General features: G+C 63.0%; 4 protein-coding genes across 4 annotated transcripts in view; all 4 read right to left on the minus strand.

The window, feature by feature from the left end:
• The window catches only part of MTCH2 (mitochondrial carrier 2), a 2,374-nt gene extending 1,341 nt beyond the window's left edge, over positions 1 to 1,033 (minus strand). The window contains 5 exon segments of the mRNA XM_059826074.1: positions 348 to 383; positions 555 to 644; positions 646 to 662; positions 771 to 855; positions 946 to 1,033. Of these exon segments, the coding sequence (XP_059682057.1) occupies positions 348 to 383; positions 555 to 644; positions 646 to 662; positions 771 to 855; positions 946 to 1,032 (315 nt within the window). The 5' untranslated portion in view covers position 1,033.
• An 846-nt stretch (positions 1,034 to 1,879) lies between these two features.
• On the minus strand, positions 1,880 to 5,671 carry AGBL2 (AGBL carboxypeptidase 2). Its single transcript, XM_059826075.1, is given in 14 exon segments — positions 1,880 to 2,268; positions 2,424 to 2,505; positions 2,616 to 2,682; positions 2,759 to 2,778; positions 2,780 to 2,869; positions 2,959 to 3,056; positions 3,165 to 3,291; positions 3,430 to 3,592; positions 3,672 to 4,436; positions 4,513 to 4,663; positions 4,748 to 4,855; positions 4,941 to 5,117; positions 5,345 to 5,473; positions 5,545 to 5,671. Coding segments are annotated over 14 exon segments (2,493 nt in total).
• A 296-nt stretch (positions 5,672 to 5,967) lies between these two features.
• FNBP4 (formin binding protein 4) lies at positions 5,968 to 18,175 on the minus strand. Its single transcript, XM_059825875.1, has 17 exons — positions 18,052 to 18,175; positions 17,749 to 17,829; positions 16,481 to 16,617; positions 16,088 to 16,277; positions 15,749 to 15,899; positions 15,541 to 15,664; positions 14,923 to 15,261; positions 14,334 to 14,544; positions 12,164 to 12,282; positions 9,587 to 9,691; positions 9,141 to 9,274; positions 8,719 to 8,816; positions 7,984 to 8,162; positions 7,302 to 7,532; positions 6,623 to 7,147; positions 6,370 to 6,527; positions 5,968 to 6,159 (listed from the first exon to the last, which is right to left on the minus strand). The coding sequence occupies exons 1-17, from the start codon at positions 18,173 to 18,175 to the stop codon at positions 6,069 to 6,071; spliced, it is 2,997 nt and encodes a 998-aa protein (XP_059681858.1). The 3' UTR covers positions 5,968 to 6,068.
• A 1,195-nt stretch (positions 18,176 to 19,370) lies between these two features.
• Positions 19,371 to 22,082, minus strand: part of NUP160 (nucleoporin 160) — a 28,650-nt gene continuing 25,938 nt past the window's right edge. Inside the window, exons 30-35 of the mRNA XM_059826077.1 lie at positions 21,871 to 21,994; positions 20,905 to 21,006; positions 20,444 to 20,585; positions 20,058 to 20,183; positions 19,674 to 19,778; positions 19,371 to 19,457 (exon numbers count right to left, since the gene is read on the minus strand). Coding sequence (XP_059682060.1) covers positions 19,371 to 19,457; positions 19,674 to 19,778; positions 20,058 to 20,183; positions 20,444 to 20,585; positions 20,905 to 21,006; positions 21,871 to 21,994 — 686 coding nt within the window. The remainder of the gene's footprint in view (positions 19,458 to 19,673; positions 19,779 to 20,057; positions 20,184 to 20,443; positions 20,586 to 20,904; positions 21,007 to 21,870; positions 21,995 to 22,082) is intronic.

Genomic DNA, 22,082 nt, shown 5'->3' on the forward strand with positions numbered 1-22,082 from the left:
TCCCCCGGCCCCGCCAGAGCCCTCTGCGCCCCAAATTTCTCCCCGGGGGCAGCACTCGATGCCGGGCTGCCTCTGCCTGCGGGGGAGAGGGAGGGAAGGGGGGGCAGAGGGAGAGGGAGGGAAGGGGGGGGAGAGGGAGAGGGAGGGAAGGGGGGGGGAGAGGGAGAGGGAGGGAAGGGGGGGGGAGAGGGGAGAGGGAGGGAAGGGGGGGGAGAGGGAGAGGGAGGGAAGCGGGGGGGAGAGGGAGAGGGAGGGAAGGGGGGGGGAGAGGGAGAGGGAGGGAAGGGGGGGGGGAGAGGGAGAGGGAGGGAAGGGGGGGGGGGGGAAGGGAAGGGGGGAAGATTCACCGCCCCTACCTCAGCCTGCTCGGCCTCCTGGTACCGCTGAGGAGGGAAGGGCAGGGTTAGCACAGCCGCAGGGGGAGGGGGAGGCCCTGCCAGCGCCGCAGGGCCGTGCCCACGCCGAAGCGGGGGCTCCGTGTCCCCAGTTCCCGGCGGCAGAGCCCCCCCCCGGGGCCGGCGGCGACGTCCCCGTCCCCCCCCCCCGCCCGGTACCTGCAGCACTTTGCCGTGCACGACGGTGCCGACGGCGCTGGAGCAGAGGCGGGGGGCGAGGCCTTTGAAGAGTCCCGCTCTTCCGTCGACCCTTCACGATGTGCTTGGCTGGGGACAGCGGGGACCCGTCACGCCACGCAGGACCCCCCCGCACGGAGCCACCGGCCCCCGCGGCGCGGGGGACAGCGCGGAGCCGCGCCGCCCGGTCAGACTCACCGTAAGCGAAGAGCCCGGGCAGCTGGTAGACCTGGCGCCCGAAGACGTTCCTCCCCAGGGTGGGCGGCAGCGGCTCGTACCCCACCTGCGGCGGGGACAGGCAGCCTGCAGCCGCCGCCGGTACCGGGCCCGGTGCCCCCCCCCGCCCAGCTCCCCGTTACCGGCCCCCCCTTACCTGCACCAGCACTTTCACGTACATGAGGGGCTGCGAGAGCACGGTCAGCCCCGAGCCCAGCAGCACCTGCGAGGCCGCGTCCGCCATGGTGCCGCCCCGGCGTCACGGCCCAGAAGGACACCGCCGCCGCCGCTTCCGCTTCCGCCCTCCCGGTACTTCCGGCGCGCCCGCCAATCGCTTCCGGCCGGGGGGGGAACGGACTGGTCGTCATGGCAACGAGGGGGTGTCGCTGCGGCGACGGGGCCTGAGGCGTCACCGCGGCCTCCAGGCCTGAGGCGTCGCCATGGCAAACGGGGCCTGCAGCACCCACGGGGCCTGTGGGCTCGCCAGGGCCTCCAGGCCTGAGGTGACGCCATGGCGACAGGGCCCGAGGTAATGCCATGGAGAAGGGGCCTGAGGTGACGCCATGGTGACAGGGCCCGAGGTAATGCCATGGAGAAGGGGCCTGAGGTGACGCCATGGCGACAGGGCCCGAGGTAATGCCATGGAGAAGGGGCCTGAGGTGACGCCATGGCGACAGGGCCCGAGGTAATGCCATGGAGAGGGGGCCTGAGGTGACGCCATGGCGACAGGGCCCGAGGTAATGCCATGGAGAGGGGGCCTGAGGTGATGCCATGGTGACAGGGCCCGAGGTAATGCCATGGAGAGGGGACCTGAGGTGATGCCATGGTGACAGGGCCTGCGGTAATGCCATGGAGACGGAGCCACCATGGCGACAGGGCCTGCGGTAATGCCATGGAGAGGAGACCACCATGGCAACAGGGCCTGCAGCACCCGTGGAGCCTGCAGGGCCTGAGGCACCGTCATGGTGGCAGGGCCTGGGTGCCAGCAGCCTCTGGCCAGGCCGGAGGGCCAGGGCCCAAGGGGGAGCCCCGGGGGGATGACACAACCAAACCAGGCGTCACCACGCAGAGGCACGGCCGCGGCACCACCTTTAATCCCGAGCACAGGCGCAGCAGCGCGGGGCGGCGGGTCGCGAGGCCCTGCCAGGGACGGTGAGGCGGGGACGTGCCCTGCGCCCGCGGGCAGCAGCCGCCTGCCCACCCCGCTGCCGGGACAGCCCTGTTTCGGCTCCCAGGGCTGGATCCTGGGAGGAATCACCGGTGACACTGGGGTGGTGGGTGCTTGGCAGTGGCTGACGGCGTGACACCACGCTTGTGCCACCGTCCAGGTGAGACCCCCCCGTGGTGGCGTGGCGGCCATCTCCCGCTCCAGCTGCCCTGGGAAAGGTTGCACCAGAGCTGGCTCTGGGCTTCTCTCCTGCCACGCTGCCTCCCCTCGGGGTGCCGGGGAGAGCCAGCTGCCCGCGGTTCCTGGAGGGCACTGGCCTGGCCTGGGGGGTCACAGAAGAGGTGTTGACCCCCTTGGAGCCCCAGGGGTGCTGGGACAGCACTGGGGACAGGTGTCCCTGCAGGACTGTCCCTTCTGGGACTGGGTGAACCGTGCTTGTAGGCCCAAGCTCACCAGAACGCTGGCACGGCTCCGGTAGACAGCATTTGTCCGGCGCAGGGCATTCCTTGCTCTCCGGCTCCGCAGCCGCTTCCTCCTCCATTGCTCCAACTGTGCCAGATAGCAAAGCGGTGCCGGGGTGTCTGCACCCTGCGACACCTTGCGCCTCCCTGGCACTTTGTCCCTCCCACCCCCAAAAGCAGCGGCACCCGGGGACTCACCGGCTGGGCTGGGCCACGGAGCTGAGCTGGGGGCCCGTCGGACACGGAACTGTCGGAGCCGCTGGTGCTGTGTTGGGGAGACGAGTGCCTGTAGCGCCCGCCGGCACCGTGGGGCTCTGCGGGGCAGCGGGGCCGGGTCATACCTGGACTCAAGCTCCGAGGGGGGTGACATCGCTCCAGCTGCTGCCGGAGCCCAGCTCCCGGCCCAGCCGCTGCCGCAGCAGCGTCTCCACCTCCGACAGGCACTGCTGGAACTGTGGGACGGAGCCAGCGTCACTGCAGCCTCCCTACGGCACCGGGACCGGCCGGGGTGCCACGGTTCAAGCTGTGGCTGCTGGCCCACCTTGGCGGGATGGGGGTCGCAGAAGTCGAGCAGGGTGTCGCAGAGGTGGTAGCCCAGCGACTTGAGGTCCTCCACGGTGAAGTGCGAGCTCCTCCCGCCTGCAGGGGACAAGGGACAACGAAACAAGCGGTGGCTTCCCAACACGGGGAGCACCCACCCGCCGACACACCCCACACCGTCACCCCCGGCCCGCGGTGGCCCCTCACCCAGCGTGGAGCCGCTGAAGGCCACCTCCATGGTGTAGCTGTTGGAGACGCCCATGCGCCACATGACGACCCTGCCCGTTCCCGCTTTGCTTTTCTGCACCTTGAACTTGCAGCTGGGGAAGGAGAACTGGGGCCGGCGCCGGGGTCAGCACGGCAGGGGCACATGTCCCCCTCCCCAGCCCCACAGGGACACTATCCAGTGTCACCGTGAAGCTCGGCAAGGGCGCCGTTCCCTGGCTCTGAGAATGGCTCCAGAGCGTCCCACCTTGTCGGGGGCATTTTTGCTCAGCATCAGGGGGAAGATGCGCTGGCGCAGCCGCTGTCCGGCACCGGCCCCGCCACTGTCGCAGCCATACATGAAGACGTTGTTCTTCCGACTGTGCCCGTGGAAGTCACAGTACAGCACCACCTCCCGCTCCGCCAGCATCCTGCGCGCATCAGGATATGGCCACCGGCACCACCACGGGAGCGGCACCGTCCCACCGGCTCCCCGCGCCCCCACCTCACCTCTCGACCATGGCACGCAGGTGCCACACACCGGGAAAGGAGTCACGGAGCGCCATCCCGTAAGCCCTGTTGGGGTCCCGGCCCGCCAGGGAGCAGCGGGAGTTGCCCACCACCACCCCATCGGGGTTGAGCATGGGCACCACCTTGAAGACGAAGAGCCGGCGCAGGAGCTGGGCGTCGGCGTGGGCGCTGAGGAGGAAGTTGAGGAAGCCCCGCATGGCCCAGGAGCCGCCGCTCTCCCCAGGGTGCGCGCGGGCGCTCAGCACCACTGCCCGCTTGGCCGCTGCGCCAGCGGGGCTGGTGATGGTCAGTAGGTAGACGGTGTTGCCAGCCAGGCTGCGGCACAGTGCCTGCACCGCGCAGTACTGCGAGCGTACCGGGTCGCCCGCCAGCGCCCGCAGGTAGCGCTGCAGGTCGGAGTAGGTGTAGGGGTAGGAGGGGGCGAAGAAGCAGGTGTCGCTGTCGTGGGGGAAGCGCGACGTCCAGGAGAGGCAGAAGGCAGCCGGCTCCTCCCCGCTGCCCCGGTAGTAGCGGATGTCAGCCCCGACCCGGCGCCAGCCGATGCCACGGCTCTGGGCGTCCCGCTGGGAGTAGAGCAGCGGCCGCATGCCCTCGCCATAGAGGCTCTTGGGCTTTGCCATGTTGGCGATGGTGAAGCGGTAGAGAGGGTCTCGCCGGGTGTTTTGGACACGGAAGTAGAACCACTGCGTGTGCTTGGCGGTGTACAGGTCTGGCCGCAGCGTCAGCACGTACTCGAAGGGGCCCCTGCACGGCGGGACGGGCTGCACTCTGGCTGCTGGCCCCGCTGCTGCCCCCCCTCGCCCCCCGGCCCCTCTCTTACACCTTGACGGCTTTCTGGAGGTTGCCACTCTCGAAGCGGGATTCGAAGAGCAGGGTGGTGTCCTGGGGACCCTCCAAGGGGGCTGCCGGGGAGGAGAGGGGGCCCAGGGCCCCCCCGACCCGAGCGCGAGTGAAGCAGGAGCCTCCGGGCGCTGTGGGGGGAAGCCCGGAGGGACGACGATGGGGGGCTGGGGAGAGCGAGGGGGCACCCAAGGGTGCTGCCTGCTCCCTGCTACCTGGGCTGAGGTGGTAGACAATGGTGCCCTGCTCCTCGCCAAGGGTGGCTGGGGCCCGCTCGTGGCCCGCGGGCTGGCAGAAGGGCTCCGGTTCAGGGGGGACCCACTCTGGGGACACACAGATGGGCGCTGTGGGCACAGCAGGGGTCTGGCACAGGGGCAAGGTGGGGGGACGGCCAGAGCGCTCCCTCACCGATGTGCTCGATCGTCTCCTTGATGACTTCGCACTCGACGGGCCAGCGGGGAGCGGGCAGGGGTCCCCGCGCCCAGGGAAGGGCAAAGAGAGCCCGCGGCTCCCCTGGGCACCTGCGGTGCCGCGCCAAGGGGACCGGCGTGCCGTGGCCAGGGGCTGGCTCCAGCGCCCCAGGGGCTGCAAGGGGATGGGGACAGGCTGGGGGGCTCCGGCGTGCTCCCGGCTCCACGGCACGGCTCCAGCAGAGAGCGGGGAGCCCAGGCTGGGGTGGGGACACCCCCAAAACCACCCACCACCCCAAGGCAGGGAGAGGCCCCCCCATGCCCTCCATGCCGGGAGGAGGCAGCTCCAGGCCCCGGGGCAGCACCAGCCCCAGTACTGGGGGGCTGTGGGGTCTCACTCACGACTCGGCTCCTGCCCAGGACCCCGCAGGCAAACAGGGTCGGCGCTGCCCGTGCCGGACACCTCAGTGGGGTGCTGCTTGGAGGGGCCCCCCGGGGACACGGGGCTCTTCCGCCCACCCGTCTTCTGGCCTTGGGGAGAGCACTGCTGCAGCCCAAAGAGCTGGGGAGCGAGGGGCCGCGTCCTTGCGGCCAGGGCTCACCTTGGAAGTAGCCGTAGTAGCGCAGGTGGTTGTGCATGAAGCTGTCGTAGGGCTCAGGGACCCCTCCGCCAAACCCCCCCAGCGCACCCTCCCCGACGCGGGCAGCGGGGTGCCCCGAGGGCCGCATGGCTACGAGAGGCCTGGCAATACCCTTCTCTGGTCCCGGCAGCGCCAGGGGCACCGGACGCGGTCGCTGAGCGACCGGCCAGCAGTAGGGAGGGATGGGGCGGTCCCAGCGCGGAGCTGGGAAAGGAGCCAGAAGGATTTCATTACCCTGGCAGACACCCAGGGGAGTGGGGCCACAAAGGGCCCCCACAGCACCCGCCCCAGCCCTGGCCACCCCACACGCCAGCCCCAAACTGTCCCCGGCCTCCTGCCACCGCGCCACGGGTGGGGACAGCCCCCACTCAACCAGAGGAGAGGTCCCAAACTGCTACAATTTATTGGACAACGGTCAAGTGGTGAAGGGTTCTGAACTGTACATCTGTAAAAAAAAAAAAAAAAAAAAAAGAGTGCGGCGCGCCTCATGTGCTCGACGCTGTTTTCCTCCGCTTCAGCCGCGCTCGCCAGTCCTCCGGCAGCGCCTCGAAGTTGGCGTTCCTCTCCGCCATGCCACTGCGGGGAGAAAGCGGGGTGTAAGTGCCCGGGTGGCGCAAAGCGACGCTCCCCACCGCCCTCACGCACCCCCTCCCCGGCGCCAGAGATGCAGATCCCCACTCTCTGCCTTTACAGGGAACAAGGAAACGTCTCGCCCCCCAGGAGGAGCCAGGCAGCGCACCACGGGGAAGGGCTGCCGGCGCCGGCGCAGCCCCCCGGGGGCTGTACCTCATCAGCTGCTGCTGCTTCCACTCCTCGATGCGCCGCTGGGCAGTGGTCTCCCGGTCCTCCTCGCTGGAGCTGGAGTTCTCCTCCTCATCCAGCTCCCGCTGGATACTCTGCCACTTCTTCACCAGCGACGGCATCTTCGTCTTGCCCTTCTTGCCCTGCACCACCAACGCAAAAGGCCGCGGTGAGGGCGGCTGGAAAGGGAGGAGAAGGCGCCCAGCATGCCAGTGAGGGACCAGGAGCACCCGCCTACCTTGTCCTTCCGCCCCTTCCTCGGTTTCTCCTTCTCCGGTGGCGGTGGTGCCTTGGGGGCGGGAGGTGGGGGCGTCTGGGGGGGCGGCGGGGGAGGTGGCTGGTCGGCGGTGCCGGCAGCGGGCAGGGCTCCTCGCGCTGGGGCCGGCTGCACAGCGGCAGCGGCCAGGCTGACGGGCGCGGCGCACTCGGAGTAGCTCATGACGGAAGGCGCGGTGGGCGCCGTCACGCCCAGGTAGCCAGACTGCAGGCCCAGCGCGGTGGGCTGAGGGCCGGCGTGGCCCGGTGCCATGCGGAGGTTGGGGCGGCCCTGGATCTCGCCCTGCAGCCGCTGGCGCGGCCTCAGGGAGGCGAGGGGCACGGCCGAAGGCTGGTACTTGCCGGCGGCCATCAGGGGCTGGCTGTAGATGACGGGGCAGCTGCCAATGGTGGCCGTTCGCTGCATCAGCCCCGGGCTCATCTCCGCGGCTTTCCTCTTCTGAGGTTTGGCGGAGAGCAGCGGGGCCGGGCTCGGTTCAACGGCGCCCTGGAAGAGAGTGCCGATTTGAGCGCCGAGCCAGGAGGGACGCGGCACCCAGGCCTGGCCCAATGAGTGCCCTTCCATGCCCCCTCCTCGGGTTCATGGGTGCGGGATGGTTGGACCGGCCGAGCCCCGGCTTCACCCGGCTGCCGCCGCTCACCTGGCTGCTGCTGGCAGCTGGGCGCAGGAGAGGCTTCAGTGGAGCGTCTTCCTCCGTTCCTGGGGCGGGCGGCTCCTCACCCCCCTCATCTTCCATCTCCACTTCCTGGATCTCGCCGTCTTCTCCGGGAGGCGGGGGCGGCGGGGGCGGCGGCGGGGGCGAGTCCGGTGGAGGCGGAGGCGGCGGAGGCATTTCCAAAGGCAAGGGAGGTTGGAGGACCGGGACAGAGGACTGAAGCAGAGTCCAAAATGGAGTGAGCGGCATGAGAGACGTAGCAGGAACTTGGCCTGAGAAGGATTCTTTACAAAGGGAGCCTGAAGAATACATATTGACACAGGCTTGAAAACCCACGCTACGGACCGCGCTGCCTGCTCCTGCCTGCTGCCTCCCTGCCCGGGCCCTGCCTGGGAGCGGGCAGGCAGAGCTCAGGCCACCGACTCGACCGACGAGCTGCACGCTGCCTTCCCCGGCACCGCCACGACGCCTAAAACCGATGGGGACAGCTCAGCTGCGGGAGCGACGCTCGTCCCGGCTTCGCTAAAGCCACTGCCAGGTGCCTGGGGAGGGAGGCCAGCGGCACCGCGTACTGCTGTAGTGCTCGGCAGTGCCCCGCAACGCCCCGCTTCGAGGCCAGGACCCCCCAACCGCAACGATCCCCCCTCTTCCCGCCCCCGCGCTGTACCTGCGGAGCGCTCGGCGGAGTCCCCGGCACGCTCTCCTTTGTCTTTTGGAGGTGGTTTAGGAGGACCGTCGGCTTTTCTGTCGGTGGTCCGCTGTCCCTCCTCTTCGTCCTCCCCGTCGGGGAACTCCCATTGCGACTCTCCTGAGCGCTCGTTAACATAGAAATAGCGTCTATGCTCCCTAAATCACAAGAAAGAGAAGGAGGCTTTAGATTCCCTCCCCCGCCACCGACACTCCGAGGCGGGCCTGCCCACGACAGCGGTGCGCTCTCGCAGGGAAGACCCTCTGCAGCAGGGCTGCCGCTCTCCCAAACGCGACAAACAACTTTGAGGACAGAGGCAGGAGAGGCCCGAGCCGGCTCGCTCAAAGCTATTTGCGTTGCTGGCTGCGTGAACGTCGCCCCGAGCCCCCCGCTCCGAGGGAGGGGAGGGCTGAGAAAGCAGGCCAGCGCGCAGCAGAGCGACGTCTCGCTAGCATCGGGACTTTCAGCCGCCGCCTTGGCTGAAAGTCGCCCTCCGAGAAGAGGCACCGGGGAACAGCCCAATGGAGAGAAGCGGCTGCCCCCCTACCCCGTGGTGCGCGGAGGTCGCTTTTATGATACTCGTGGTGTCAAACACACAGTGAATGCTAGAGAGAGGGAGCGGATCTGGGAGCTGAAAAACAAAAGAGCAAAGATTTCAAACAAAGGAAAATTAATCAAGAAAGCCAAATAGACAAAGAAATGTTTGGGTCTGACCTGCTGGCAGGAGACAGAAATCTTGTTCTTCGTTCCGTCGATGAGTTGAAGTTTGTCCTTTGTCAGAGCTGTTGGTCAGAAGAGGTGATCCAGAGATCCTGCAAAGTTCACAGAGCTCTCGCATGCGCGACCCCCCAGGCCCGCCCTCCACAGCGCTTTACACTCGCGAGAGTGGAAACCAGCTCTGTCCGATCAGGGAATCAGCTCCGTCTCAAAGCACTGAGCACTCCGTTTGGATCCTCCAGTTTGGTGGCTGGCCCAAACTCTGCGAGTGCCGGACGTTTCTCTGCCTGCCCAGCACTGCTAACAGAAGCTGCTCGCAGTCTCCGAGAGGGACGGCGCCACGTCGTCGGGTGGTGATGGTCACAAATCATGTCTGAGATGTCAGAGATGAAAGGTGAGAAAGGTAGGAGAGCGCGTACCTGTCCCAGTGGCAGGACCAGCCTTTAGGGGTGGCGTTTATTTCGTATTGTTTTAGCTGTTCGGCTGCGTCTTGGAGTTTGCGTTTGAGGTAGTTTCCATTGAGAGCACCTTCTCGCCAGTCTGCAATGCGGGTCTAGAGGGCAAGAACCGGGGGAAGCCGTTGAGGGAGGCTGCAAGCGGCCCTCGGGACAGGACTCGAGGTCCGGGAGGCTCCCTTACGGCACGGGACTCGCGGGGGCCAGGAGGAAGACACCGCCTCCGCGCAAAGCCATGCTCGCCCCCCGCGGAGGAAGGGCCCTGCAGGAGGAGGGCGGGCGGGCCGCACAGTGCGGTGCCGCCGCGGCCACGAGGTTCACGCAGCACCGGCCCTCGGCGCTCGAGCGGCGGACAGTATTTGATCCGCTTCGGAACAGAAGGCCGGAGCGAGGGGCGAAGGCTCGGTTACCTCTGTCTGCAACAGCAACATGTGGAAGTTGGAGATAGATTGTCTGTTGATGCCCAGGAACTCCAATTTACTAGTCAGAGTATTTGCCAGCTCTCCGATCTGAAACTGCCAGGGAGAAAGGGGAGAGTAAAGAGCCGCCCTCGGGGAGCGTCACCGGGCGGCTGCGGCCCCGCCGCTCCAGGCCTTCCCCGGCAAACAGGACTCGGCACCGCCTGCGGCCCCTCAGCCTGGCGGGACTGGGACGTGCCACCCTGAACGTGTGCGCCTGTCACCCCCTCCTTTAAGCCCCGCTAGCTCCTGCGCCCCAGGGACGGGGTTGGTGTGGGGTGGCAGGACAAGACCTCCTCTGTAGCTGCGGGAAGTGCCAGTGAACCCCAAATCTTGTGTGTGCACCTTGCCCTATTCCCCGCCGAAGGAGGGTATGGGCTCGGTCTGTTTCAGCGCCCCGGCTCTGGAGTTACAGCAGAGCGATTGCCAGGGCAGAAAGCGTTAAATATAATTCTTCAACCACTTCCCAAAGAAAATGGGCCAGGATATCATTTCAGACTTCATAAATCACCGCTTTCCGGAGGAATTTGCTGGAAAGCGCAGAAGAGGTATAACTGCTCCGGATTTACTCCCGAGCAGAGACAGCATCTACGTTAAGATTCAGGCCAGCCCGCAGCGACCACCGTTAGTCAAACCTCCAATTCGGGCACTCCACGGGGATCCCCCGCGTCAGTCCCCCTGACTGAGGGGACTGCATGAAAGCAGCTACAAGCCAGACAGCAATCAAGAGCAGAAACGGGGCGGACGCCTGCAGGTGGCATCACGATTGCTTTAAGGAGGGCTCTAAAAATGTCTTTTTTCCTTCACTCTTCAGAAGAGGCTTTGGAAGGTCCCCAAAGCCAACAAGGCGGTGTCTGTCTCCAGAGAGGGGGACGGGCCAGACAGACAAGCAGCGCTAGAGAAGCCCGAGGCAGGGAAATGAATTCCCGCGTTAACATGGCTATGGAGAAGCCAGGGAAGATCCCACAGCAGAGGGTGACTTCGCAGCGGAGGACCCGGCGGATCTCCTGCAAACCAGAGAGCCGGCAGAAGAGATTACCCCGAACCGATGAAGCAAACGGTACCGATTACCCGAGGAGACGGCATTCCTCCAACAGCTCTAAAGGGATCCTGCATGGAAAAGCACCACGCTACAGCACACAGTCCGTCAGAGAGCACCGCCAGTACCAGGAGAAAAGGGGACAGCAAACGTGACAGCTTAAAAGGCTTTCGGCAGCCACCTGGGGCACAGCAGCCAACGAGCGTGGTCCTGCTGCAGGCTTTTTTTCTTTTTTTTAAGTAAATTAAATTAAAAAAAAATCAGACAAGCCTCATGTAGATGCTACACTGAGAGAGGGCTCAGTGGTTTTGGGCAGGGAACATCACATCTCAAAACTCTGTTAAGAGTTCTTTTACGGGAGATGCTCAATCTGTCACCAGGACAGTAACAAAGCCCTTCGCTTTCACACCGGAAAAATGATTAAGTGGTGGGAAGTGAGGGCAGGACCAGAGGTCAGCTTTCACTGCAGGTTTCCACCGGGGTTCTACCACGAGCCGGCGATTCCCCATCCGTAAACCATCTGGCACAGGGAGGTGACAACATTTGCTAACGAAACAAAATTACTCAGGAGCCAAATTTAACGCTGCAGGAGATCTCAGGGTAACGAGTGACCGGGGAATCGAAAGGACAAATAGAAAAGATCTGCGCTACTGCTCTGCGTAACTGTCATCCAGAGCCTGTAGCTCCGTGTGTCACTACTGCGGCTCAGGAAGGGGCTCTGGGAATCGTTCAGCCACAGCCAAAAAGAGCAAACCAAGGCTCAGAAGAGAAAATATCAGCACGGTGCTGCAGAAATCCCCAGGGCTTCCCCAGTTTGCATCTAACAACTTCAAAAAGTCGTGCCAGGCGAAGGGCCGAGCGACAGGTACCGGCAGCCTCCAGACACAGAGAGATTACGGACGAGGAGTCTTCAGCCTGGAAATGGAACGACTGAACGGGCACGTACCAGAGGACTGCAATATCGTTATTGGTGAAAAGAAAGTCAAGACAACAGCGTTTGCTCTCTCTCACGACCAGACCCAGGCCTCAGCCTCTGTCCCCCCCACACCCCCTTTATTTTATTTATTTTTTTAAACACTTTTAAGTCTTTGCTGCTGGCTTCTGCTGGAGAGAGGACATTGGGCCGCAGAGATGCGGGCCCAATCCTGCACAGCCCTTCTTTCACAGGGCCAGGGCAAGCTGCTCTTGCAGCCGCGCTGGAATGGGAGGTTTAGGGGTACGGTGCCATCCCGCCGGCAGCGCGGGAGGCAAAGTGGCTCCAGTTGGGCCCAACCCACAGCCCAAAGCTCAGGTGTCCCCGCTGGCTGGTGGCCGTGGTGTCCCCTGGGCAAAAGTGGCCGAGGGAGCCAGTACGTCCCTCCACACTGCCGGCGGCACGGCGAGCCCCTGGGAGAGCAGTGAACTGGCCAAGGTCCAGGGGAGCAGCTGAGCCATGTTCCTTACACGAGCTGGGACGGATCTCACCGACACGCACCTCTGCGTCTCCGTACCTTTAGGTCCTGGTCCTCCTCTTCTATTTTTGGCGCCCCTTGGGCTTTTGCTTTCTCCTGGGGCTCCTCAGACTCTGCCTCTTTGTCTGAATTCGCATCAGCTGCTTCTGTGCTCGCCGCTGCAGGAGAAGAAACGACAGGTGAGCCCTTCTCCCATCACCGCCACGGCGCTGCCAACAGCCGGCTGGAGACACCGTGCCAGGGAGCCAAAGCCGCTGCAGGGGAGGGCAGGGAAGAGCTGGGCCCTCTTTCCTACCGGAGCCGGCAGCAACAGCCTGAAATTAAAAAGGAGAGAGGGTCACTGCCTCTGTGTTTTGATGGAGGACAGGACGGGAAGCGGAGCATTACAGCTGCTACAGCGCAAGGGCAGGAAGGAGGAACAGCACAGGGGTTAACAGAAGCGTGAAGAGAGCTAACTGCCTGGCAAGCAATCATTAAACTCCGGCAGTTCAGTAATTTGGCAAGAAAAGGTATGGAGCATTAAATAAGTTGAGACAACGTCAAAGATGGATCAGTTTCCAAAAAGTTGTCAAGACCGCAAGGTTTCGCCTGAGTCGCATCACAGGACAGTGGCGACTAATTCACTGTCCAAGTGACAAATTCCAGGGAGGGAAGATTTTCAAGGGACTCCTAAAGCCCTCGGGGGGAAATATCCCACATTTCTACTGTGTCCTGGCGCTCAAGGGCAGGACAGTTCCCTCAATCACCCTCCAGCAGCAGGGTGCTCAACTTTAAATGGATTATTTTAGAGTAACAGTTTCCTGTTCCCCAGGTAAGTGGGAAATCAGCACTGCTGGGAAGAGCCGGCTCCAGGGACGTTCTGCTCGCGAGCCTGCAAGGCACAAGGGAAAGCCTTCCAGCAAAACCATCCCTCGGAGCCACCCTGGACAAACAACGTCGCCGACTTGACGCCCACCCTGCCATCCAGATCACGCCTCTGCCTGAAGCAGGCGTGTGTCAGGGCCACATCAACCCTGTTTTTCGGGCAAGCACCGTCTCCCACTTCAGCAGGACGCAGCCTGCTCCGGGCACTTTTGTACCAGTTTTTCCTGGGAAAAGCAGTTGTCTCTCATTCAGCCAGCTTTCTGCGACCGAGGGGCTGCCTCCCTCTTTGCCGCGAGGCAGGCAGCAGGCCTGAAGCCTTGTGCCGGGGAAGGACTGGCACATCTGGGAGTCGGGGCTGCTAAGCACAGGCTGTTCTCTCAAACGCTGCGGCCAGCGTGTTTTCGGGGAACGCAGCTCTGGAGGTGCTGGGGAGGACAGGAGGGTCAGTACAGGTAACAGCCACAACAGGCAGCGAAGCACAGGCTGTAGCGGAGCGCTAACAGCCACAATCGCACCGTTTCCCCAAGGCAATAAATTTATACGATGCTCTGCAACATCCGCTGAACTGCTCTTAATATGTATTTGGCAACAGTCTCTGAAAGACTGCAGATGTACCACAGGAAAGCAGAGCGCTAACAGGAACACGAGCTCTGCCGAGGGGTTGTTGTTGCTTGAGCGGTAATATCCAACGCACGCCTGGTATCGAACAACCCTTAACGTTGAACCAGATCTTCCTCACAGCGAGGTCCTGCCTCGCGTTTCCTACGCACCAACAAGCGCGGAGCCGGAGCGGCTCTCGGGGAACACCTCGCTCATCTGAAATTTGGCGACTGTTACCAGGCAGCTCAGAAACACAACTTGAAAAGAGGAAGGTAACGGTTCCCCATGTACCGCGGTTAAGATTTATAATGTCGTGAGGAAAGCGGAAGGCGGTGGGGCGTGACACTGCCGTTATCGCACTTCTGTGTTCCTTCTCCTGACAAAGTGTTGAGTACGGGCACTCTCCTATTTATTTTTCTGATACAGTGTTGAGTATAGGCACTCTCCTGTTTATTTTCTTTAATTATAAAGGAGAGAATTTGGCAGAGCGTCAGCTTATCCCCACGCTGCCCTGAGCCTGTAAGACTCGTGCTGCTGGCCTGTGAGCTGGGCTGTGTGTGACAGGGGTGACAGCCACCCCTGCGGGCCTGTCCCCTGTCCGGCACACGTACCTCGCCACCCGTCCCGGCTCCTCTGCGGGCTCCAGGCGCCCCAGGCATCTTCGGGGAAAGGAAACCCCGGCGGGAGAGGGCTGCGGCCTTTCCAAACACCCGCTCCTCCCTCCGAAGGGAGCCTTTCCAATTACCTGCTTCTCCCGCTTCCGGGCTCTCCCGGCCCGTTTTGCTGGAGCCTCGACTCGCGGATTCGGGGCTGGCAGCTCCGACAAACAGTTTCCATTTCCCTCGCTTGGAGGCCAGCCTGCGGGTTGCATCCTGCGAGGCCGACTGGCTCCCGTCAGAGAGCGGGCTGGAGCCCGAAACGCTGCCATCGCCTTCCTCCAAGGCACGCAGCTCCGCCTGCCAAGAGACAAGACAGCGAGCGGCATTTCAGAGACCTGAGCATTGCCCGAAGAGCAGCGGTGGTTACGAGTCACCCGTGAAAGAAGAGCAAACAGCTGCTCTAATCAGGGCACCGTGTTAATGGCAGGAAAGACGGAGCCAGAGTTTGCCAGCAGCCGCTGACTCGCCCACAGAGCATCCACGTGAAGCTGAGGCTGATCTGTGCCCAGATTTATAAGGAGCCCAAGCCCATATAGGAGCAGCACGGGAAGCGCAGGATCACTCTCCCAAAGGAGGCAGGACAGAGATGCAGACATCTGCTGCTCCTGGTTTATTCTCAACCATTCCCTGGCTGCTCCTGCGGCCTCATTTCGTTGACAAAAATTTTCCCCTTACCTTCTTCCTCTCCAGCACCATCTCCAGCTCGAGTGTGTCTTGCTCCTCCTCTTCCTCAGCGCTCTCCCCCGACTGCACCACGCTGCACAGATCCTCCTGCAGCGTGTCTTCCAGGGGATCCCTGCCAGGCTCCGGCTCTTCGGGGGCAGCCGCTGCCTCTTCTGCTTTGGCCTCCTCTTCCGGGGGCGGCTCGACCTCCTCTTTGCAGATCACCTTTCTCCTCCAGCGCTCCTCTTCCTCCTTCACCACGTCGGGCAGGAGCGGTGCCAGGAGGGCCGCAGCCACCCCTTTCTTCTCCTCCTCGCTGTTGGAGAGGGCCTGCACGCCTTCGTTCACTTCCTGCAGGTCGAGCCCCGCGTGAGCTCTCTGGCAGCAGCCGTACGAGCTCTCCGGCAGCAGCCGCGGCTCCCTGCCCCCTCACGCCAGCCCTACACCGTCCCCAAGCAGCGAAGGAGACCGCAGCCCGCAGAGGAAGGAGCCTGGGTGGCCCCGTGCTCCCGTGGCCCCTCTTTGGGCTGCAAATGGAGCGGAGCAACCCACCCGCTGCCGAGGAAGCCCAAAGGGGCACCTACAAGCCCCGTGGCAACCAGAACCCGCTGCTTGGCCCGTCTGACTGACCTTTTTCACCTCCCGCTTGGTGAGGCTGGCCCCACGGCCGACACTGCCCGGGGTGGCCCCCTTCTCCTGGGGGTACAGCTCGGCAGCCGCTACGAAGCTGCCGTTGGCAGCCGCCACGGTGCTGCTGAGGAAGAGGGGAAGGAGTGAAGGGCGGGCGCGGGGACAACGTCCCGGCGCCTCCCCTCGCGGGGCCGGGGGTCTCTCCCACCTGTGCTGGTAGTGCTGCAGGCCCTGGACCTGCGTCGCCAGGTACTGCGGCAGCTCCCAGGTCACCTCATTGCTCTGGGTGTTCCAGTAATAGTAGCAGCCGGTGTTCTCGTCCCACACCTCCTGCCAATCGCCCATCTCCAGCTCCCCCACTGCCGGGACAAGGACAGGCCGTCACCCACGGGACACACAGAGCCTGCGTCCCACCGCCAACCGGATCGGTTCCCCAGGCTGTTGTCACCCCCCTTTCCCCGGTGTCAACTACTTGTCACCGCCCTCAGCTCCCTTTGGTGAGCAAAGCGGGGGACAGCAGCCCCCGAGACGGACGCAGGCCGCTCACCTCCCGCCAGCGAGCACTGGGTGTCGTACTGCCACTCCGGGGCCGGCGCAGAGCCCGCGCCGTTGGCGGTGCCCGAGGACTGGCCCGAGCCCGACTCCTTCGGCTCTGGGCGGGGAGGCGTGGGGGGTGGCGCGGAGGAGGCGGCGGAGGGCTCGGCGGGCTGCGGAGGGGCCGTGATGGCATCGATCTCCTGTGAAAACAACATCCCAACATGGACCTCAAACCCCAGAGGAGACAAAAACAGAGTCAAAGCACTTATCAGTGGAGGATAGCGTCTGGAACCGTGAAACCACCCTCTTCCCGCCACCCCCCTCCCTCCCAAGGAGGAATTCCCCTCCGCTCTCTCTCCCCTGCCGCTCCCCCTCCCCTGCCGCTCCCCGGAGCCGCACTAACCGCCAGGAAGTTTGCCAGCGTGCTGTCAATGTCTGCCGAATTATTGCCATTTGCGTCCGCGGAACGAGCAGACTTCTCCGGGGTTTCACCCTCCTCGTCGTCGCTGTCTGCGTAGGCACCGAGCAGACACAAGCCTCCTGGCCGGGGAAGTGGGGGGGGTGAAAAGAGAGGGAGCAGCGGACCCTCAGCGAGGGGGGGCACAGCGCAGCACGACCCGCCTCGGAGCTGCCGGCACGGGCAGCGGGGCTCATCCTGCTGCCACGGGGAAGATGATCCGACACCCCCCACCCCCAGGCAGTCCCACTGTCACCCCGCTAATCCCACGAGGAGCAGCTTGGGGGGACGGGCACCCCTCTCCCGTGAGCATTCAGGGGATAAATGCCGCCCCTCCCTCTTCAAAACATCCCCAAAGAACATTGCCTGACCCCCAAAATCAGGGGTGATCAGCCCCCCAACCACACTGGGAGTGGGAAATACCCTCCCCGAGGGCGGGGAGAACCCAACAGAACATTAGGAGGAAAAAAGTTCCCCGCCCTAAAAAAAAGACTGCGTGGGAATGTCAGCTCCTGCCTGCAAACCACTGAGGGGGGAGTCACCACTCCCCAAAATACCAATATTTTAATATTAATTATTAAATTAGTATTAAATTTATTTAAGAGCTAATAATAACAGTAATAGAGAAAAGAAAAAAACAATCACCTCTTCCGCTCTCCCCCCCCCAAAAAAAAAACATGCTGGGCAGAAAAATATCTCCTAATCCAAATTTTGAAGGCAAGAAATCATTTCTCCGTCACAAATCACTTGGGGGAGGGGGTTTCCACATCATCCCACCACCCCGAAAACAGTAAAGCGGGGACCAATAACACTGCTCCCCCGCAAAGAATCGGGGGATGACCCCACTCCCCCAGATAAAAAACATTTAAATGGGGTAATCATCCTACCTTAATAATAAATTTAAAAAGCACTTAAGGAGTAATCCTGCCCCCCCTCGGAAAAAAAGCTCAAAACACTTAAAAGGGGCAATCACACCCTAAAAAGAAATTATTTCGGAAGGGGTTAATTAGCCCCTCCCTTAAAAAACAGAGGACTTAAGGAGCGGGGAATAACCACAGCCCCCTCCAAAAAAACACATTTAGGAGACAAAACCCCGTTTTTATAGGAATGAAACAGGGATGCGCCTTCCCTAAAAAAACGGGGGGGGGGGGCACACTCCCTAAATTTTTTAAGGGGGGGGGTTATATCTCGTCTCTCCCTGAGGGGCCTCGTACCTGTGGGCTTGACGGCGGCGGGCGCGGGGGGCGGCGGGTTGGGAGCGCTGCGGGGGGGCTCCGCCACCGCTTCGGGTTCGTCTGTGAGGGGAGAGATGTTAGATACGGGGGGGCTGAGGCCGGGGGAGGCGGGGGGGGGGGCGCGGGGCGGGGCTCCGCCCCGCCCCGCGCCCCCCCCTCCGCCTCCCCCGGCCCCGGTACCGCCACTAGGCCGCAGCGCTACGAGGAGGCCGCGTCGAGGCCTGCACAAGGCCGCGCCCCGCCAACAAAGCGCCCCCCCCCCCCATCCCCTTCCACCGTTACCCGGCTCAGAACCCGAGTCGGCCCCTTCAGCCGGCGGTACCGCCGCCTCGTCGCGGCGGGGCCCGGGAGGGGAAAGCTGGAGGATGGGCCGGCGGCCCGGCGCGGCGCGGGATTTCTTCCCCATGGCGGCGGCGGCGGCCGGAGGCGGCGGGAGCGGCGCCTCAGGGCTGCGGCCGCGCCTGCGCGGTTGGGAGGGAGGGGCGGGGCGTGTTGCGTCACGTCGGGGGGCGGGGCGTGAAGGAAGCCACGCCCCCGCGCATCGCCCCGCCCCTTGCTTTAGGGCCCTGTCCTGCCCTATAGCACAGTGCTGCCCCTCGAGCCTATAGGCCCCCTCCTGCGTTATAGCGCGGTGCCGCTCCTTTGGGGTATAGCCCCATCCTACCCTATAGCACGGTGCTGCCCTGCAGGGCTGTAGCCCTATCCTATCCTATAGCACGCTGCTGCTCCTAGGGGCTATAGCCCCTTCTTACCCTATAGCGCCCCACCCTGACCTATAGGATGATGCTGGCCCTTGAGCCTATAGTGCATACCACCCCTAGGGCCTATAGGCCTGTCCTACCCCCTTGGGGCTATGGCTCCGTCCTGCCCTATAGCACAGCACTGCCCCTCAGCCCCACCTCTCTGGCTCTAGGGTGGTCCTGGCTCTATAGGGCAGTCCTGGCTCTATAGGGCAGTCCTGGCCCCTGGCCCTATAGCAAGGTGCCACCCCTCAGCCATAGATCCATCCTGCAGTACGACTTGGTGCTGTCCCTGGGCCCTAGAGCTCCATATTGCCCTACAGCATGGTCCTATAGGGAGTTCCCTACACAAAAGGGAGGAGGGGTACAAGATCTCAGCAAGAGGAGCCCCACAGCCGGCGCTGGCTTCACCCCTCAACCCCCCAAAATCGCCACTGTGCTCCCCAGGCACCCCTGGGAGCACACCCAGCCCGACACAGGCCTGTAATAACGCTTTGATTTTATTAAAGTTCATCCAAAAACACAACAATAAATAAAAGAAACGCCAAAACCTGCTGCGTATGGTACAAGATGAGTGAGGGGACCACCGCCAAGGTGACGGTGGCACGCCGGGGCTCCACTAATCACTGACCACCCCCCAGAGGGGACAGGGAGAGCGAGGTGACACGCTGAAGGTGCACTCCACCCCTCCCGAACTGGACCCTTACGGAAAATATGAGTAAAAATAGCACCACCGGCTGAGCCAGCGCGGGGTGGGACGGCGTCAGCTCCCAGGGACGTCACCTTGAGCAGGCGCTGTCCCGGGGCAGAGCCGGGGGCCTGGGGGCGGTGGCCGAGGGCGGGCGGGCGATGGAGGTGCCGCTAGTTGCGGCGGTACAGGCGATCCCGGGTGGCCACGCTGACCTTCTGCTGGTAGTCCTCCATCTTGTCATGCAGCTTCTGATAGAGCTGGGCGAGGGGGAGAACAGGCGTCAGAGATGAGTGCTTCCACTGTCCCACCCCATCCCACGCTCCCGCCCCATTCCACACCCCATTCCCACTTTTCTTCTGCTCGGGCAGGAGTGGGAGCAGGCAGGGCACCTTGCGGTGCTCCCTGCCACCCCTCGGCTGCTCCTCGGGGTGTTTGCGAGCACACTTCCTTTTCCCCGGGGAAGCTGTACCTACCACGACGTTGTAATGGTTGGTGGTGCTCTCCCGCAGCGCCTGGAGCAGCTGGTCGATGGCGGTGTAGGGCAGCCACACCATCGGGGCCGTGGCGGACAGCGGGAACTGGAGGGGACAAGAACCCTCGTGTCATGTTGTGCTGGTGGCAGAAACGCTCCTCCCCATAGCCACGGCGAGGAAGAGCTCCCAGCCGCCATGTCGCGACACCTTCTTGTCCTCCTGGTCCCAACTAAGAGGTCCCCTCTCCTCTAGGACGGGTTATCCACACCCATTTCTCCTGGAGGCACCGTCACGCAAGTCGCGGGCACGATACCCAAACCCCAAGCGGGATCTGCCCCAAGGAACGGTCCCCGCCACATCCCACGCTGCTGCAGGTGAGCTCACCTCGATTCCAAAATACTGGTGCCCTTTGCCCAGCACAGCGTCTATGTACTCCAGGACCAGATCCACAGCCTCCTCCAGCAGGTCGTAATTCAGATAGAGACGCAGGAGCTCGGCAGCATCCACTTTCTGCAAGCAAAGAGGGAAACGTCAGCCAGGGAACACACCCAGGAGCCACCACGATGCCAAGAGGAACCAGCTCCAAGCCTCAGTAACAGGCACAAAGCATCCGTGGACGGGTTCCTGGAGCTGGGAACAGGAAGGCGGGGTGAAGCTTGCAACGAGGAGGTGCCTGGCAAGGAGGTGGTGATCTGGCAGCTCTGGGACAGCTGGGGATTTTTGGCCAGCAGGCAGTACACGCTGAGCCGTGACCCTCTCCCTCTCCTCACCTTGTAGCTGTTAATGAGCCAGTTGGGCAGAGGTATCCCGTGCGCCAAGAGCCTATTGATGACGCAGCGATGGTACAGGCTGTTCTGGGACGGGTAACGCTCCAAATAGGATGACAGCAGCCGCCAGGCTTCATCTGTGGCACTGCAAGGCAATATTTCCCCTCGGAACCCGCGCCAGCAGCTCCTGCGACTGTCTGCGAGGCCACGGTGTGCTCCAGGGGACCTGTCCTGCTGCCCAGGTTCAAAGTGTGCACTCGAGGCCCAGCAAAGCGGGGCGTGCTGCATACAGCAGGCTGGGGAGAGCTTGGTGACAGCGTGGAAGCACGCTGTCCCAGTCCCACAGGTCTGCTTTAAGGGGGTTTTATGAATCTGTGACCCTCTGGATTCCTGCAAGGGTTTTACCTCCAGAAATAACTCACAAAGAGCAGCTCTGCTCTTCTCCCCCCCAGACAAAGACCTACCTGGACTCCTTGGTGGTAACCAGGGCGGAGAGCTGGTTTGCTGCTAGCCACTCCCAGGCCTCTGCCTGCGCCGCCTCCCCACCCAGCTGCAGCTTGATGCACCTGCAAGACAGAGCAGCACAAAGGTGGGTGCCGTCAGAGCCCAGCCCTGTCACCCTGCCTTGCCAGAGCTGCCAGCATCAAAGCCACCCCTCACAGGACTATTCCCAAGCAACAGCTACGAGTTAGCTGGCTTGGCAGGAAAAGGTGGCCATTAGAGTGATTTCTAAGCTGCTGTAAGTGCCAGAGAGGAATTAATAACGACTCTGATGTTAGCAAGCTTTAGGGCCCGAGCTTGGGTAAGAGATGCCCTCTGTGCACCCAGCCACAGGAACAGGTTGCAGCAGAGCTCCTGAACAACTCTGCAGGCACAACGCATCTTCTGTAAGCGTGGAGACGCAAAGGAGAAGGGGAATCCTGGGGTTGGAGACGAGGCATGAGAGCAAACGGCTAGCACAGAGATCAGACAGAAGAGCGAGTGCTCTGCCAACCGCTATTTGAGCGCCGCTCAACAGCTTGGACAAATCTCCTCTAAGCAGCTCACTGGGCATCAGCAGAGTGTGCCACGAGCCGGCTCACCAGAAAAGGTCTCTAGATGATGGTTGTGCTTGGATTGGGATCACCGGCAATTGTCAGATGCCAGCTCCCTCCCTTGAGACCAGGAAGAAATCTCTTCCTTCTGCTTTCTGCTCAGCAAGGCTCCCTTATTTTTCCTTCTCAGGTGTGAAGAGCAAGTTCCACCGCAAAACCACCGAGCCAGCAGCTGCCAAGGCTGTGCACAGCGTTAGCAGCCACGGCGAGCAGACAGGTCAGGACAGCGCTGGCTTCTGACCCTGGGGAGCTGCAAGTTGCACCCTGCCAAGCATCGTGCGGCACACGTCCCTCCAGCCGCGCATCGCCCGAGGCGAGGAGAAGCTCGCTACGTACTTGAAAGTGAGTCCCTCAAAGATGGGTGTCAAGGGCAGCTTGAACGTTTGGCACAGAGTGATGGCGGTGTCAAAGAGGCCGGCCCGGACCAGGAGAGCAACCGTTTCCTCGGGTGTAGAGTTGCCTGCAGGGAAAGAGGACCAGGTAAGCACCTTCCCCAGTCACACCCCAGTGCTTACTGGGGCCTAACCCCGCACAAATCAGCGGCAGCG

The sequence above is a fragment of the Gavia stellata genome, chromosome 17 (genome assembly GCF_030936135.1).
Source record: "Gavia stellata isolate bGavSte3 chromosome 17, bGavSte3.hap2, whole genome shotgun sequence".
In the NCBI taxonomy this organism is placed as follows: Eukaryota; Metazoa; Chordata; class Aves; order Gaviiformes; family Gaviidae; genus Gavia; species Gavia stellata.